The following is a 15,922-nucleotide window of genomic DNA, read 5'->3' as shown; positions in this document are numbered from 1 at the left end:
AGGGTTGCTGAGGATTATTTGATGTAATTGTGTAAAGTGCCTTTACCTTGCTTGGCTTGCAGTAAATATTCAAAGAAGAGTGGTTGGTTTTATCATCTTCGTGATAATGGAGTTGCAGTAGATGTATAGCCTGACTCTGGATTCTGGTCCTGAGCCTTTGAGAGAAGGAAGTGGGTCTTGTAATTGCTTTCATCTCCAGTAGCATTGTGCCTTGCCCAGAGCATGTGCTCAATATTTTGTGATTGAAGAATTGATTTTTAAAAATGTTTATATTTTGTTTTGTAGGGACAGTGCTAAACAAAGACATATTACTAGGGTGTGAAAGTGTCTTACCAGCCAGCTTTGTGCACATGAACATAAGCACACAAACACACCATACTTCTAATGCGTTCCGTGACATATCTGTTTAGAAAACGCGGTGTGGCCATTGTCAGATCTGGAATTGCCCCATGGTTATGGCAGCAGTCACTGTGGCTGTAGAATGTGAACATGGATCCTGGCCCATGGCCAGGTGCTTATCTGCATGTCTGTGGGTTCTGATTCTGAACTCTATCAGTCCAGCTGACGCAGTAAAGGCTGACAGGCTGAGAGGAGACTGAAGGCCTCCCGTGGCCCTCCACCCCTTTGGCACCCTGACAGTTCTCCGCCTGGGAACGTGCAGAACAGTCATCCCTTGTAAATCCATCCAGGTGGCCCTGCCTGTCCCTCTAGAGAAATGAATGAAATTAAAGTCACAGCTGCTGAGAGTGGCAGTGTAGCATCGGTTCAAAAGAATTGATTAAATAGCAGAAAATTTCCCAGCCCCTTTGTGAATATAGTGGAGGGAGGATGTTAATTTTGTTTTTGCCTCTCTCCCCTCCAGCTCCTCTGAAAGTACATTAATTCATGGGGTGTTTATTGAGCATATTCTCCATAGCTGGTGTGTGTATCAAGACTAGGTGTCCGAACTGCACAAGCAGCAGGGGTCTTGGAGAACTGAGAAAGGGCGTGGTCTTAACAAAAGCTGCCCAGTCCCAGTGCTCCCTCTTGGGCATCCCTCTCTGTAGCCCTGGATCTCAGTTCCTGAAGAAATACCCTTTGGATTGGTGTAATTCCCAGGAGATCATCCTCTCTAGGCCCCACTTGTTTTTCTGCATGTCCAACCACATTTATCTCCATGGTCCTTCTCGTCACCACACATGGTCCAAGCTTCTCTCGTGCCTCCCTGACTGTCCACTCCTCTCTAGCTCCTGATCTCTTTGCTTTCCTTCAGAGTTGAGCTGCTAGACTGAGCAGTCCACACTTCTGTCTCCACACTCCCACTCCATGCTCACCCATACACACCAGCTCTGCCCCTCCTTTCCTCCAGCTTTGGCAGCATTTACCAGTGACCTCTGGTTTACAAATCTGATGGACACTTCACACATTCATTCCATAAATATTTATTAAGTCCCCACTGTGTGCCAAGTGCTGTTGTAGGCACTTGGGACCCATCAGAAAACAAAACAAAAACCTGCTCACGGGCTGCTCACATTTCAGTCCTGAGTTGACTGGTCCTCCCTGGGGCATCTGCAGGTGTGCAGCTGACTCCTTGCAATGGTCTCCTCCCTGGGCTGCTGGGCTCCTTCTGGGTTTCCTTTGGCCCCTCTGACTGTGCCTTCTCAGCGCCCTTCTCACCTCACATACCCCTAGCCATCTACAACACCCTGTGAATATCTGTCATCACCCCTAGCACATTTTATTTAAATTGGACATTTGTATGTCTGTTTCCTGAACAAGACCTGAGCACCACTTTTGGCCATTCCCTCACCTTAATTAATTGTGCCATCAAGTCTTTTGAAAATTGCCTAGCCCCACCCCAGGTCTGTTGCCACTACCTAAGTCCAGGCCTGGATGATCTCTTCTTGCAGTAACCTAAGTCTCTGTGCTGCCTGGCTCACCTCCCGTCTCCAGCCCTTTCTCTACACTGTGAGCAGAATGAGATTTGTGCAATGGAAATCACCTTGGGTTGTCCCCTGCTTGAAAACCATCAGTGGCTACCTCTCACGTGTAGGATGAAGTTTGATTTTTATATCTGCTGCTGTAAAGGGTCCTTCATAGGACCTACCTTCTGCCAACCTTCCAGCCTTACTACTATCCATACACAGGCCCCTCATTTTCCCAGGGAGCACATTTCTCCCTTCTCTCTGCTTTAGTGCACGCAGTTCCCTCAGCCTGTAGCACCCTTCCTGCCTCCTGTTTGCCTCTTCAGCCCTTCAGAGTGCAGATCAGGTAGAACGTTGCTGGTGAAGTTTTCCCTGGGGTGGGGCAGCCTCAGTTCTCACAGTCAGGAGCCTCTCCATCCTGAACCGCCTGTACTTGCCCTGTGAGAATGATGATTCTGTTGTGTTGTAAATGACTTTTTTGCATACTGATTTATCTGTCTGTGCTGCACATTTGAGCAGTGGTACCATTCCTAGCTGGGATGGTGGTGCCGGGTGTGGGGTTGGAGCAAAATTCCTGAGTGTGGGAGTGGGGGCAAAACATGAGAAGCAAGGTAGGGCCACTTTGGAGTTGAAATGTCAGCATAGGTCCTGATTCTGTCCTGAGGAATAGGGAGCCATGGAGGACTATGGAACAGGGCCTGTGGAATTTTAAGATGGATCTCTTGTCTTTCCCAGGGCTTGGTCAGAGGGAGATGGCAGAAACAGCACCTGGGGGTGGGTCTTCCAGCTGCCCTTGGCAAGGCCATGGCCTTGGTTCCTGCTCGGGGTGTGTGTGCAGTAGGTGGAGGTGGGGTTCATAGCAGTGACTAGGAGAATGAAGGAAGAGAACCATGCTCCCCATTCCTCCCCTACTCCTGCAAGGCCTTGGCAGGAGAGCTGCTTTCCTCTTTCCTTCTCTTTGTGTGTGTCTGTGTCCACCCCTTCTTATGCTCTTACCCTGTGATTTTCTTACAGAGAGATTATCTGTGCTTCTTGGCAAAAGCTTAAGGTCATTCGTGTCCCAGGCCGTTCCTGTCTCTTCTTGTAGGCCTCTGAAAGAGACTTACTTAATGGGCCTCAGGTGGGGGACACCTGGCCTCCTGGACCTTGCTCCAAGGCCTGCATTCAGCACCAAGTGGGGTTTTGCACATTGAGCCACGGCCGAGGGTGTCTGATGCCTCCTGTCAACCTCTGAGACCCAGCTGTGAGTTCAGATGGGGGGTCCAGCCTCTCCATCTGATTTTTGGTTTTCTTCCTAGGCCACCTTTGCCCTGCATGAAGTCACCATCAGATTCCTGGGATGCTAGAGCTTGGAATGGAGACTAACCTAGCAGGACTGAGAAAAATCCCCAAGTCTTTTTATATTTTAGTTAAAACCCACTTTCAAGTTAGTCTAATGAGATTTTATACATATATAACTGTGTATGTGAGAGACAGAGAAACCTTGGGATATGGTATTTAAATATTGACATTTGCCCAGGCTTTGTTTATTTGGCTTAGGGGTATGTGGAGACTGGTTTGTGGCAAAGTGTGGGGAGTGTTTACCTGAGGTCCTGCCTTTGGTGTTAGATTTGTATTTCCTGTTCATCTGTAGCACATTTTCCCGGGAACTCTTGCCTTTTATGTTGTTATTTTCCTTCTCCACTTTGAAGATGATTCTGAATATCCCCTTGTGAATATTATTTGCTGACAAACAGAGATGTTTGAGTGCTGGATGTTTTTCATTAATGTTCTTGGCCTTGGTTTAAGACGCTGGAATCAAATCATCATCATGAAGTTCTGCTTATCGGGTTCCCTCACGTAGGTGGTCACTGGCCGGTCTTTGTAGACTCAAGCAAGATGGACTCAAACGCCAGTGCCGGGTGTGTTAGGATGCATTTCCCATAGGAGGAGGATGCACTGTTGTAACAGAGAGTGGTAGGAAACCAAGGTGATTCAGAACTGAGACACACATAGAAGAGGTCCCCAGCCTGACCTTGACTTCTAAAGCTACTGGAATGGTACCATGGCCAACTCCATGAGACCCCTCATTTAAGCTCTTTTACTGACACACTCCTCCGTGGAGTAGGGGTAGTACGGAAATAGGACACAGAGATCACACATCTAACGTTAAAAAAACTCATATTTTCACTTTCCGGCGTCAGTTCGCTTAGTTTAATGATAGGCGGAGGTTGACATCCAGGGTCAAGGCCTGTCTTTATGTGCCCCTACACAAATACCCAGAGGAATTTGAAGGCTTCCTGTGAGAATTGGCCTGCAGCCCTGCTGACGGGCCTGGTTTATGGCCCCTGGAGATGGCTTCACCCTGCTCCATCGCTGTGTGAACTCACAGTTCATTTTCTTAGCAGGCTCTAATCCACGTGCCTAGCTCTTCAGTCAAAATGTGGGGGTCAACATGCTGATGTTTTGTGGGGGTCAACATGCTGATGTTTGAAACTTTCAAGGTGGTGGAGAATAATTTAAAATGGTTGCAGCAGATCACTATCTGCCAACTCTTGCTTTCTCTAAGAGCAAACAAGCAAATGAAGGCAAATATACCTGGGTCCTGCCTGGTCCAGCTACCCTGAGTCTGTGGAGACCTTGAATAATCCGTTTATTTCCCTGAATACCAGGAAATGCCAGAAGTTCCTTGGGGATGATTCTCCCTGGCACCCACTGTTGTTGCTTGCTGCAGATTAGTGACAGACAGGATGTCGCAGACACATCTATGCTGATTAGAATGACCCTCCTCTCTTTTTGCTTTCTGTCTTACAGAGCGAAAACATCTTTAAAAACTACAGCTGAAATGACACTGTGCTATACCAGTGAGGGGTTTCTTTTCTGTGGTCAAGTCTAAAATATTACCTAATCTCAACTCTCCAAAAATCACTCACAATCTAAAATTTTTCACTCCATAATCCTTTCTTTTTTATGTTATTATTTTTTATGTATCAATGATACTGCATCAGAACAGGTGGCTTTTGGCCAAAAGTAAAAACATTTTGTTCTGACCAATGTGTGTTTTACTCATATCCAAACACAACCAGTAATATGAACTCTGCCCCATGATGCAGGAGAAATAAATATTAAGAATGTCACTATTCTGGAAAATTATTTTGCCTGAGCATTTAAAATTTGTTTTGTAGTTTTTAGCTTCCATAAGGAATGGTTTATGAGTATGCTGTGCTATCCAGATAAGGGGAAAAGCTACTTGGTGGGGGCAGGTGGGTATGAGTGAGAGCAAAGTATATAATCAAGTGGTAAGTATTAGAAATACCTAGTCAGTGCTTTTTTTTTAGGGGAGGATGAGAATATATATATTAAGGCTCTCAAAGAAGTAATACATTTACTTCAGGCAAATTCGTATGTTTTATATAAGGCTATCTATAAAGCACGTAGAAGGCCAAGTTCAAGCTATACCAGCATAAATTGCATAAATACACAGTCTTCTTAAAGTTATAATTAACTTGTGGATATAAAGGCAGTGGGGAAGGGCTTTCCCTAGGCCACCCTCTGTTTTTCAGTACCCGATTAATTTCCCAAATTGGGGATGTATATTATGGCAAGTTCAAGCTTTATTCTCTTTTTTAAAAAGCCCAACTTGAAAGATTTTTTAAACCCTTTATTGTGACTCTTTCTACATTCCTCTGTATCCCAATGTAAAGTTTAGACTTTTAAATCAATGACTGTAACAAACCAAGTAATATAATTTTATCATGGCTATTCAAATTGCGAGTTTTTTTCATAAATACACAATGTCACTTTTAATCTAAAACTGCTATCAAAACTGTTAATAGTGAGTCTATTCAACATCGTGATCACAGGCTTGTAGAGAATCTGTTGTGTGCGTGTTTGTTTAGCTTTGCCTGATTTTTGTATCAAGGCAGTTTTTCAGGTGAAAAACCACAATCTCTAGGCGTTGCTAAAAGCCACACAGAAAGGTACTGTCAGAACTCTGCCCCCTGCGATTCAGGCGCTCAGCCCTCGCAGCCAGCCTCTGGCCCTTCAAAATGGACATTTTCAGAAAGCACAAGTGAAAAGCGTCTTTGTTTCAGCTGTATCTGCCTTTTATCGAGCAGTGGAGGGGCTGCAAACCCACGTCCATCACACCCTGACCACATACCTGGTGCATGCAGGTGATCAGTGGGCTTGGGACATAAACACTCCAGGAAAAAAGGCTAAAAGACTCTTTTGTTAAAAAAAAAAACCCAAAAATCTCTTCCCCACCAATTGGGCGTAACCTTCCAAGGTTTTCTTGTCTGCCTGAAATTTTCCTATTCACTTCCTCCGCAGAAAGATGCAAAATCAATCTGGGGGAAAGCCTTAGTGAAGACTTTGGCTTCCAAAAACAGGCCGAGCTCGGAGAAGAAGGGAAGTTTTAGGTACCTAATTTCCCAGCCTCAGCAGGACCTGTCACTTGGCTTTACCCTGTGTTTCTCAGGAAGAAAAAATGAGGGTCCTCACTGTCAGTCGTGGGACATATGTGTCTCTGTGTTTTGTCCTTTAGGTGGGAGGGGTGGTGTCCATGGGACAGAAGTCATTAAGAGCAGAGCTGCTCCTGTGAAAATAAGGCCTTCTGTACACTGTCTGCCCCCGGGGGCTGGTCTGCCCACACAGCCCCTTCCAAGTGCCAATGCATGGATGTGTCTGCCAAGAAAAAAAAAACAGAATAAACCGAACCAAAGGATTTAATACTTAAAAGAGAAGCCATGAAACTGCTTTCATCACAGTTCTTCTCTTTTATCTTTGGTGACCAGCTAACAACTTGCAGTGAAAGGAGAACCTATCTGGGCATCTGGAAGCCTAGGTGTACTCAGTGCCTGTGGCTGGCAGGTGGTGGATTAACCCGAGAGGCCTTATTTTCTTGCTCTGTCAGACATAGATGATACCCAGACCTTATCTTCACAAGGTGAAGAAGCAACAATATATTTTAAACTTCTGGAAAGACCTCTTAGAAAGTTTGTCAGTGTAAGGTCGCGTTTTGGGCATTGGAAAGTAAGTAGAATCAGGTGAAGTTTGCCTTTTCGAGCTGAGGGTGAGAAGGACCTTTAAGGATGTTTGTTCTGAGCTGCTCCTTTGGCTTTATCCTTCCTGCGCTTATCTGTGAAATGGGGACATGATTAGTACCTACCTTGTAGGGTCATTGTGGGGATGACATGAGATAGATTTATGTGAAGCCCTTGGACTCATGCATGGCACCGAGTAAGCACTTGATAACATTAACTGTTGTTGTCGTTGTTAATGGATGAGTAAACTGGGGTCTAGAGAGGTGAAATGTCCTGCCCAAGGTCACCCAGCTGGCCCACAGCAGACTTGGGACTGGAATCCACATCCACTATGCTTAGCTGGAAGCAGCTATTTCACCAGCATCCTTGGTCTAGTTGCAGCCAAGAGCTCAGGTTCATGTGCCCCTAATACAGCATGGCGTGTGAAACAGTTTTGGTTTGTTATGGCTACACAAGCATGCTCAAGGCCTTTGCCTTTGTGTTTGATGCCCTGTTTTAGTTAAAAATTTAATGAAACTTTCTCTCTTTCTCACTCTCTCTTTCTCTTTGTATATGTGTGTGTGTGATGTGACCCTTCCTACATAATTCAGTGTTCTCCTTTTACATTAGTGTATTAGCACGTTGTCACTTTTAACCTTTTACCCACTGAGCTTGGCATTTAAAGTGCTATTAAACTCAATAATGTTTCCTATAAACAGCCTTAGAGGGATGAGAAATAATTGGAATGACATTTTTAATAGGCCCCTGGTTCTCAGCCCTGTGTGCTACAGGAACTCAGCCGGTGCTTGCGGAGAGGGACTTGTTAGTGGTTTCATCCCTAGTCTGAGGTCAGGAGAGGGTCATGGAGTGAAGATTTGGGGTGCTAAAGGACCTTTTAAGGCACAGAAGAAGGCTGAAGAAGTAAGTCTGCTCTTGACTAGTGCTTTTTGCTTTTTTAATGGATGGATGTGGTCAGTCTAGAAGCTGATCACTCCTTCAGGTGGCTGCAGAAAAGCTTGGAGCCAAATTTCTGGCCACCTTTAGCCAATGAGTAGGACTTCCTGGAATGCATTTTTGTGGATCAGCCTCATTCCTTCCTTCTTTTCTTTGCCTAAAATGCATATTTTTTGTGTTCTTTCCTGCTTCCATTTTATATTACCATTCTATTCTATGTGCAGTATTGTGTGCCTCCTTAGTTTGTTTTTGGGACAAGGTTTTTAAAAAATCAAGTTGAATGTTGCCTTTTCTGCTTGTATAGTTGTGAGGTCTCGGGAGGCTACTTTATCTCTCTGTGCCCCAAATTTGGCTTTTTCATCTATAAACCAGGGAAACTGACACCATCTTGTTGAGCTATGGTAATGTGGGAGCAAGCATGGCTGTTTACAGAGAAAGTTGCACTTTTTAGAATGGTTTCTGCTGCTACTACCGGGGGGCTAGGGATGGAAAAATACTGGGATCTAGTATTTTTGTCATGATTATGGTCGTAGATCCTGTTCTCTCAGAATCATGTTCAGAAAACATGTTAAGCATTCATCTGCAGTCACTAAATATTATAGCTGCTTACAGTATGAGTTTGTCAAATAGGAATTTATGAGAAACCTACTATTCACCCAGCTCTGGGACAGACCGAGAGAGAGAGGACATACATAGAAGAATAATCGTGGACAGATGACAGGATGAGGGTCAGATAGCTGAGCACAGCACTGACTCTCTCCTGCTTAGTAGCTGTGTTCATTTAAGCATTTGCTGAGTGCTGCTCTGTTCCGGGGCAGTTTGAAGCCATCCATGGATGTGCGCCTCAAACAAGGCAAGTCAGATCATAAGGCAGGTCAGATCCCCATGCTCCTACAGCTTGTTTCCCCAAGGAAGAGACAGTTTAAAAATAAAGATAAATGCTTTAGAGCTGTACACTTAAAATGGGTGATTTTTTTTGTTGTTGTGTAAATTATACCTGAATACAGTTGTTAAAAAAGAAAAAAAATCTTGGCCCTCATGGTGCCGACATTCAGGTTTGCCCTGATACGTTTGATCCTTATTATTTGTGAATTTTGTTTTTGCAAATTCGCTTACTTGTTGAGATTTATTTGTAACCCCCAAATCAGCTTCCTTGGTCATTCACAGAGATGTGCAGAGCTGCAAACACTTTTGGGTTGCCCAACACTCACATTCCCAGTTGAGGCCAAACAAGGCGACACTGTGCCTCCCGTTCCGGCTCTCATCCTGTAGACAGACGTCCTTTTCGTAGTCTCTTTAGTGCCACATTTTTTGCATTTTTATGCTGCTTTTTGGTGATTTCACTATTTAAAAATGGCCCCCACTATTTAAAAATGCAGAAGTGCTGTCTAGCGTCCTAAGCGTAGGATGACTACGATGTGCCTCATGGAGATAGCGTATGTGGTTAGATAAGCTTTATTCTGGCATGAGTTATAGCACTGTTGGCCATGAATTCAATGTTAATGAATCAACAATATATGTTAAATTAGGTGTCTTTAAACAGAAACACACATAAAACAAGGTTATGAATTGATCTGTTGACAAAAGTGGGACCAGAGGCTTGCAGGAACCTAACCCTGTATTTCTCCCAGGAGCAAGGTTTCAGTGTTCACTAATTCCGTGTTTGCAGTGACTTGAGAGAACATAACTCGTGTGAATGATGACAGTTAACTGTATATGTTGGGTGAGGGCAAGAATATATGTAGAGCCCACATACCAGATGTCTATCTTCCTTTAAAAAAATGCAAAAGTTCTCAGACTTGGCAGTGCATTGGAATGCTCTGGGGAGTTTGACAAAATTCCCCGTGCCCCAAAGAGTCTGGTTTAATTGGCTGGGGTGTGGCTCGGGCAGAGAGATTTTAGAAGCTCCCCCAGGGATTCTAATGTGCAGCTGGAGTTGAACACCAGTGCTCTTCACATTGAATGATAATGTGTCTTAGAAGTGGACCCTGTCCAACGGAAGGAGGCTCTCTGGGGGCCAGCAGCACCTCCTCATACCCGTCCAAGATCCAGAGCCCAGGGGAGGGTGTCCGGTTGGCCCGGCTCCTGCCCTGAAGAGAGGGTCTATCCCCTCCATCCTCTCATCCCCCGTAGTGACCCCACACACATCCTATGCCCACACACAGCTGGAGAGAGGCTTCCCTCAGGAAACCCTGGTGCCGTTAAGAGAGGAGAATGGATGGCAGACAGCCCAAGCCCCACAGAGGTCCACTCCGCCCTGTGCTCTAAAAGACATGTGCATTTCCTGAATGAAATCAAGTGGGAGATATGTGCCTAGGCAGAGTAGAGTGTTTGGTTAATGCCTGCCTGCCTTTCTCCTGGCTCCTCCTTTCTCTCATTTCTTCCAACTCCTCTGATCTTCCTTCACAGGGATTTCAGGCTGAGAAGATGAGGTTTATTTTCAGAGGAGTCATGTCAGACAATATGAAGTGTTAGGTGGTTGGGCCAGGAATGACCTATGTGAGCGGAGTTCAGAGACAGCCAACATGGCTAGCGTGGTCAGGAGGGGCTCTGTGGCAGAGCTGGATTCAGGTGGCTTAGTGCCTGGACAGGTCTCACAGAGAAGGCCATTGGTGATAGAGGACAGCCTAGATGATGACACTGGGGGCAGCTCCCACGACAGAGGGGAAATAAGTACAGCTGAGTGAAGCTGACTTGGCTTTTGATTTTTCATCTTAATGAACCGTTACTGAGCACTTACTGTGTGCATCCGGGCTCCTTACTTAAGAGGGGCTGGGAGGATAAATGGGACAGGACAGCACAGTCCCTGCCTGTGGGACTGTGAGGAGTCTGATGAGAACTGTGGAGGAGGTGAGAGCCTGATGAGAACTATGAACAAGGGTATGGAAATGATAAAAACAGCAGAGCCTGACACAGAGTGCATCCGGCAAGCAGAGATCATGCCCCTTGAACTGCTGGGAATGGCTTCACAGAGGTTACAATTGAGGTGGGTCATGAAGGGATGCGTGAGATTCTAATCAGGAGAACTGTGTGTGTGTGGTGGTGGGTATAGGAAAGGTAGGACACAAACTGAGAGGGGCTAAAACTCCCCAAAGGAAGTAGTGAGTAGAATGTATTGGCTGAAACCCAGCACATCTGTTCTAAAGAAAATACAGGCAGTTGGACAGGAAAGTAGGTCGAGAACACTGAAAAAGGTCTTGACCAAAGGTAATAAGGTTTTAGGGTGGGGATTAGGAAGACCTGTATATTCAGATAGGGCTTGGTGTTTTCTATCACTCCTCTTAGCTAATCTCATTTGGGTTTTTCCCTGCAAGCCTGATAGGACATGTCTAAGGCTGCAGCAGAAAGACACTAGAAGGCTCGTCCTGCATCTCTGTGTACAGAGTAAATGACACCCACTGAGTGAGATGGGTCTTGTTGACCAGGGGAGTGGGGAGATTTGCTCTTTAAAGGAGAGGGTTGTCTCTAGAGGTAGCTGAGGATAGTGACCTTTCACTGGCATATCTGGGCAACACAGGGCGTCTGTGATGTATCATTCACTCATTTCCATGCTGCCTTTGCCACTGTCCAGTGTGTTTGTCCTCCACCCTATCCCTCACATGTGCATCCTTCAAACCTCTGTTAGAGAAGAACCAGCACCCCTTTATTGACGAGGTGTCTCCAGAGGGCTCTTGGGAAAGGCCTGGTCCTGGGCCTCCTCCTCACCTGGCCTTGATGCAGGTTTCAGAACAGTGTGGATGATGGTTCTCAGGCCCACCTGCACATCCGAAACCTCTGGGGAGCTTTGAACAACGCTAGCAGCTGGGCCAGCGCCGCACCAGTCTGTAGATCCCAAACTAGCTGAGTTGTTACAAACACCCCTGATTTTATGGACAAGCAGACTGAGGCTCAGTGTGTAAGATTACTTGCTGGTAGTTACATAGCAAGAAAATGGCAGAGCTGGCATTTGAACGCAGGTAGTTGATTCTTGAGTCCAAGCTTCAAACCCCCAGGTTTTGTCATCCCTCCCCTACTGGCTAAACTGTCACAGTACTGATTTGGCCATTCATAACTAGGTGGCAACCACAGTTTTTTGTTTCACAGCACAACTAAGATTTTAAAGGCAGTTTTGAAATAAACCAGCAGTGTGGGATGTTACTTCTGGCCCCATGCCTTCCAGTAAGGTAGATGTGAAATTAGCAGCTGGAATTCTCTGTTTCTGAAGCTCAGGTGTCGACTTTCAGGGCTGCTCTCCAATGCACAGGCAGCCAAAGTGCTGGGGAAACCTCAGCTAGGCCCTAACCTTCTTGAAGGTTGTGATTTTATTTATTAGTTTCTGTCTTCCACAATGGTGATGCACAGAACTATACTGATAAATATCTGAATGAATGAATGGCTGACAGATTTGTACTATTCACTTGTGAGCTCCCGTCCTGCCACACACAGCTTGTTTCATCTCATCTGCAGTGAGTACCAGTCTAGATACCATCTGAGTCCCAGGGTACAGGTATTGAGAGGTATGTCATTAAAGAAAAATAGAACGAAAACTAGTGCTAACTCTGCATTAGGCAGAACCCTTCAGTCAAGAGGTTTGAGGGTCTAAGATGTAAAAGGAGCGGTTAGCAGCTTCCACTTGTTTCTTTTGATGTGGCCAAAAGCTAAACTGGAACTCTTTTCCTTTGTTTTACAGGTCACAGCCAAGACTGCCTTTCTATTTATTTTACCTCAGTATAACATTAGCGTGCCTACAGCAGGTAAGAATCACTGGTCTCCATCTTCTCCTGGCCCTGTTAACCCTGAAGGACCTGGAAAGCTTCCTTTTCCCCATCTGTGTACAATTTTTTTTTTCCCCCATGACAGAGTCTCTGCTCTATGACCCAGACTGGAGTGCAGTGGTGCAATCTTGACTCACTGAAACCTCCACATCCCAGGTTCAAGCAGTTCTCCTGCCTCAGTCTCACAAGTAGCTGGGATTACAGGCATGTGCCACCACGCCCTGCTAATTTTTGTATTCTTAGTAGAGAAGGAATTTCACCATGTTGGCCAGGCTGGTCTCGAACTCCTGACCTCGTGATCCACCCGCCTTGGGCAGCCTCCACCACTGAGATTGCAGTGGTGCAGCATTAACAGCTAAGAACTTCCTCTCTTCTGCTCTCTCTCTTCTTCATCAGAAGAGGACCTGCTGCACCACGTGGTGCTTCGTGCAGCTCCTACTCCTTTCTCCAAAGCATCTAACATTGAGTTCTGTTGGAGACAGGATGTGAAGCATCATGACCATTGATCTGTTCTCCAGAGCATGGCTTCCTTTTAACATTTTCAGTGAGGAGAATGGGCAAGATGTTGCATTTTGATAGTGCACGGAAGCATGGTTGGGGGTTAGGGTGCTGCACTCTGACTGGGTTGGGGTAAGGACTAAACCTCAGGCCCAGCCACAAGTCTTGTCACAGGACTGTTGTTAAGGCCCACTGACTAGAGCTGCTGCATCACAAGCTTCCCCCATAGTGGCTGAGCATTTCCAAGCACTTACAGGGAGCCCAGCCAGCATCATGCCAGGTACCAGAGCAGCCTCACAGGCAGTTCCCAGTACAGTTGAGGGGCTACAGCTCAAGGAACAGCAGGGCCAGGCAGGTAAATCGCTGAATTGGACAGGGGAGAGGGTCTATCTAAAGGAGTAGCTGCTGCTCACTTCCAGCCAATTGTCACATAGGAGTGTAAATCCTGTGTGCCTAAGAGCTTCCTTTTCCACCACCCACAAAAGAATCCAAATAAATCTCTTTTTAGGTAGAAATACTCTGATTTTTAAATGTTGCCAACTAATTTAGAAAATCTGCAAACACCATGCGGGTCAACATTGCGTAAACCAAACCAACACATCTGAAGGCCGAGTCCAGCCCTCGGGAGCCCTCGGGCACAGGTCTGCAACTTTGGGGTTCTCCGATCCTGCCACCAGCACCCGAGTATCACTCCTTTCTCAGTGGCAAAGTCCTGGATGGCCTCTTGATGAACAAAGGAAGGACTTTTGTTTGCTGAGCCTAGTTCTTTCCTCTTTATCCTTTTTTTGTTTTTGTTGTTGTTTGTTTGTTTGTTTGTTTGTTTTTCTGTATGGAGTTTCACTCTTGTTGCCCAGGCTGGAGTGCAATGGCGCAATCTCGACTCACTGCAACCTCCGCCTCCCGGGTTGAAGCGATTCTCCCGCCTCAGCCTCCCAAGTAGCTGGGGTTACAGGCATGCGCCACCATGCCAGGCTAATTTTATGTTTTTAGTAGAGACAGGGTTTCTCCATTTTGGTCAGGCTGGTCTCGAACTCCCGACCTCAGGTGATCTGCCCACCTTGGCCTCCCAAAGTGCTGGGATTACAGGCATGAGCCACCGTGCCCAGCCTTTTTTTTTTGGATGGAGTTTCGCTCTTGTTGCCCAGGCTGGAGTACAATGGCGCAATCTTGGCTCACTGTAACCTCCACCTCTTGGGTTCAAGTGATTCTCCTGCCTCAGCCTCCCAAGTAATTACAGGTATGCGCCACCACGCCCGGCTAATTTTTTGTATTTAGTAGAGAAGGGGTTTCAGCATGTTAGTCAGGCTGGTCTTGTACTCCTGACCTTAGGTAATCTACCCGCCTCAGCCTCCCAAAGTGCTGGGATTACAGGCATGTGCCACTGCACCCAGCCTTTTCCTCTTTATAGTAGAGAGGTGACTTGTCTTGAGTTTAAGGTGAGATTCTTTTCCTTGTCTGGCTCTGCCAGCTACTAGCTAAAGGACTTTGGGGGCAAATTCCTGAACCTGTGGCTCATGGAGGATATAGCCATGAATCTTTCCTGGGCCCACCATCCGCTGCAGTCACTGTGGCCAGGCTTGGAAGGAAGCCATGCTTTTCTGGGGCAACCAAGTCAGTTTCTTCATCTGAGAGTCAAACTGAGGGACATTGGCAAGAGAGGAAGAAAGCTCCATGCTACTAAAGAGACTGGAGAGCATCTCTGCCCTCAGTGGGCCAGGAAACATGTGGCCAGCACGAGTGGTCAGGAAGCAGACAGATGCCCGCTCATCCCAGGGCACACTCTAGTGCTGAGGGGCACGTGGATGATGTGGCTCAGGGCTATGTGTTCTAAGTCAAATCCGGGCTTATTTACTCTTGCCTCTTGAAAATCCTAATAACAGAGACTTGGCTGTACTCAAGATTTACTGATTTATTTTTTAGTTTAAAAAAATTGTAAAATATATATAACATAAAATGTACCATCGTAACCATTTGTAAGTGTGTAACTTAGTGGCATTAGGTACATTCACATTGTTGTGCTGCCATCACCACCATCATCTCCAGAACTCTTTTCATCTTGCAGATTGAAACTCCGCCCACCAAACCCTAACTCCCCATTCCCTACCCCTTCTAGCCCCCGACAGCCCCCATTCCATTTTCTGTCTCTGTGAATTTGTCTACCTTAGGTACCTCATATAAGTGAAATTGTATATAGTATTTGACCTTTTGTGACTAGTTAAAATTTATTCTTAAACACTTTTTCAAAATACATTTAGGTGAATGATATATAACTCTTAGAGAAAAATTATAACACAGAAAACCATAAGAAGATAAAAGTCACACAGGACCCCATCACCCAGAAAAAAACTAAAGTTAGAATGTTTTGGAATATTGATTTATAGCACAATTTTTTGTTATTATAATATGATGAACCTTTTTGTGTGTCATCGATTATCATTCCATTCAACCAGATATTCTGAAAAGCTGCAGGATGTTTCTTAATAGGGATTACCACAAATTATCCAATCGGCCCCATATGGATATTTAAGTTTCCTGTTTTTATTGAAAATAGTACTGCAGTGAACATTCTTGTGGCTAAATTTTTACATTTATTTGTGATGACTTTCTTAGGATAACTTCCTATTACTGGAATTTCTGGGTTAAGTAGTATGTAAAGGTTTTATGTATGTATTGCCAAAATACCTTCTGTCATTTAATACTCGTGACCCATAAACCCTAAATTTAAAGTTGTTTTGTAAATATAAAATGCACAGGATTAAAAAAAATCAGAATGCCAGTTTGTAAATGTCTATAGAGATAGCCAGTTATC

General features: G+C 45.4%; 1 protein-coding gene across 1 annotated transcript in view; it reads left to right on the top strand.

The window, feature by feature from the left end:
- The window catches only part of TRAM2 (translocation associated membrane protein 2), a 79,951-nt gene that overhangs the window by 28,612 nt on the left and 35,417 nt on the right, over window positions 1-15,922 (top strand). Inside the window, exon 2 of the mRNA XM_054490760.2 lies at window positions 12,531-12,594. Coding sequence (XP_054346735.1) covers window positions 12,531-12,594 — 64 coding nt within the window. The remainder of the gene's footprint in view (window positions 1-12,530; window positions 12,595-15,922) is intronic.

The sequence above is a fragment of the Pongo pygmaeus genome, chromosome 5, assembly GCF_028885625.2.
Source record: "Pongo pygmaeus isolate AG05252 chromosome 5, NHGRI_mPonPyg2-v2.0_pri, whole genome shotgun sequence".
Classification (NCBI taxonomy): Eukaryota; Metazoa; Chordata; class Mammalia; order Primates; family Hominidae; genus Pongo; species Pongo pygmaeus.
The sequence above is the reverse complement of the archived record's forward strand: the minus strand, read 5'-3'. Positions and strand labels throughout refer to the sequence as shown.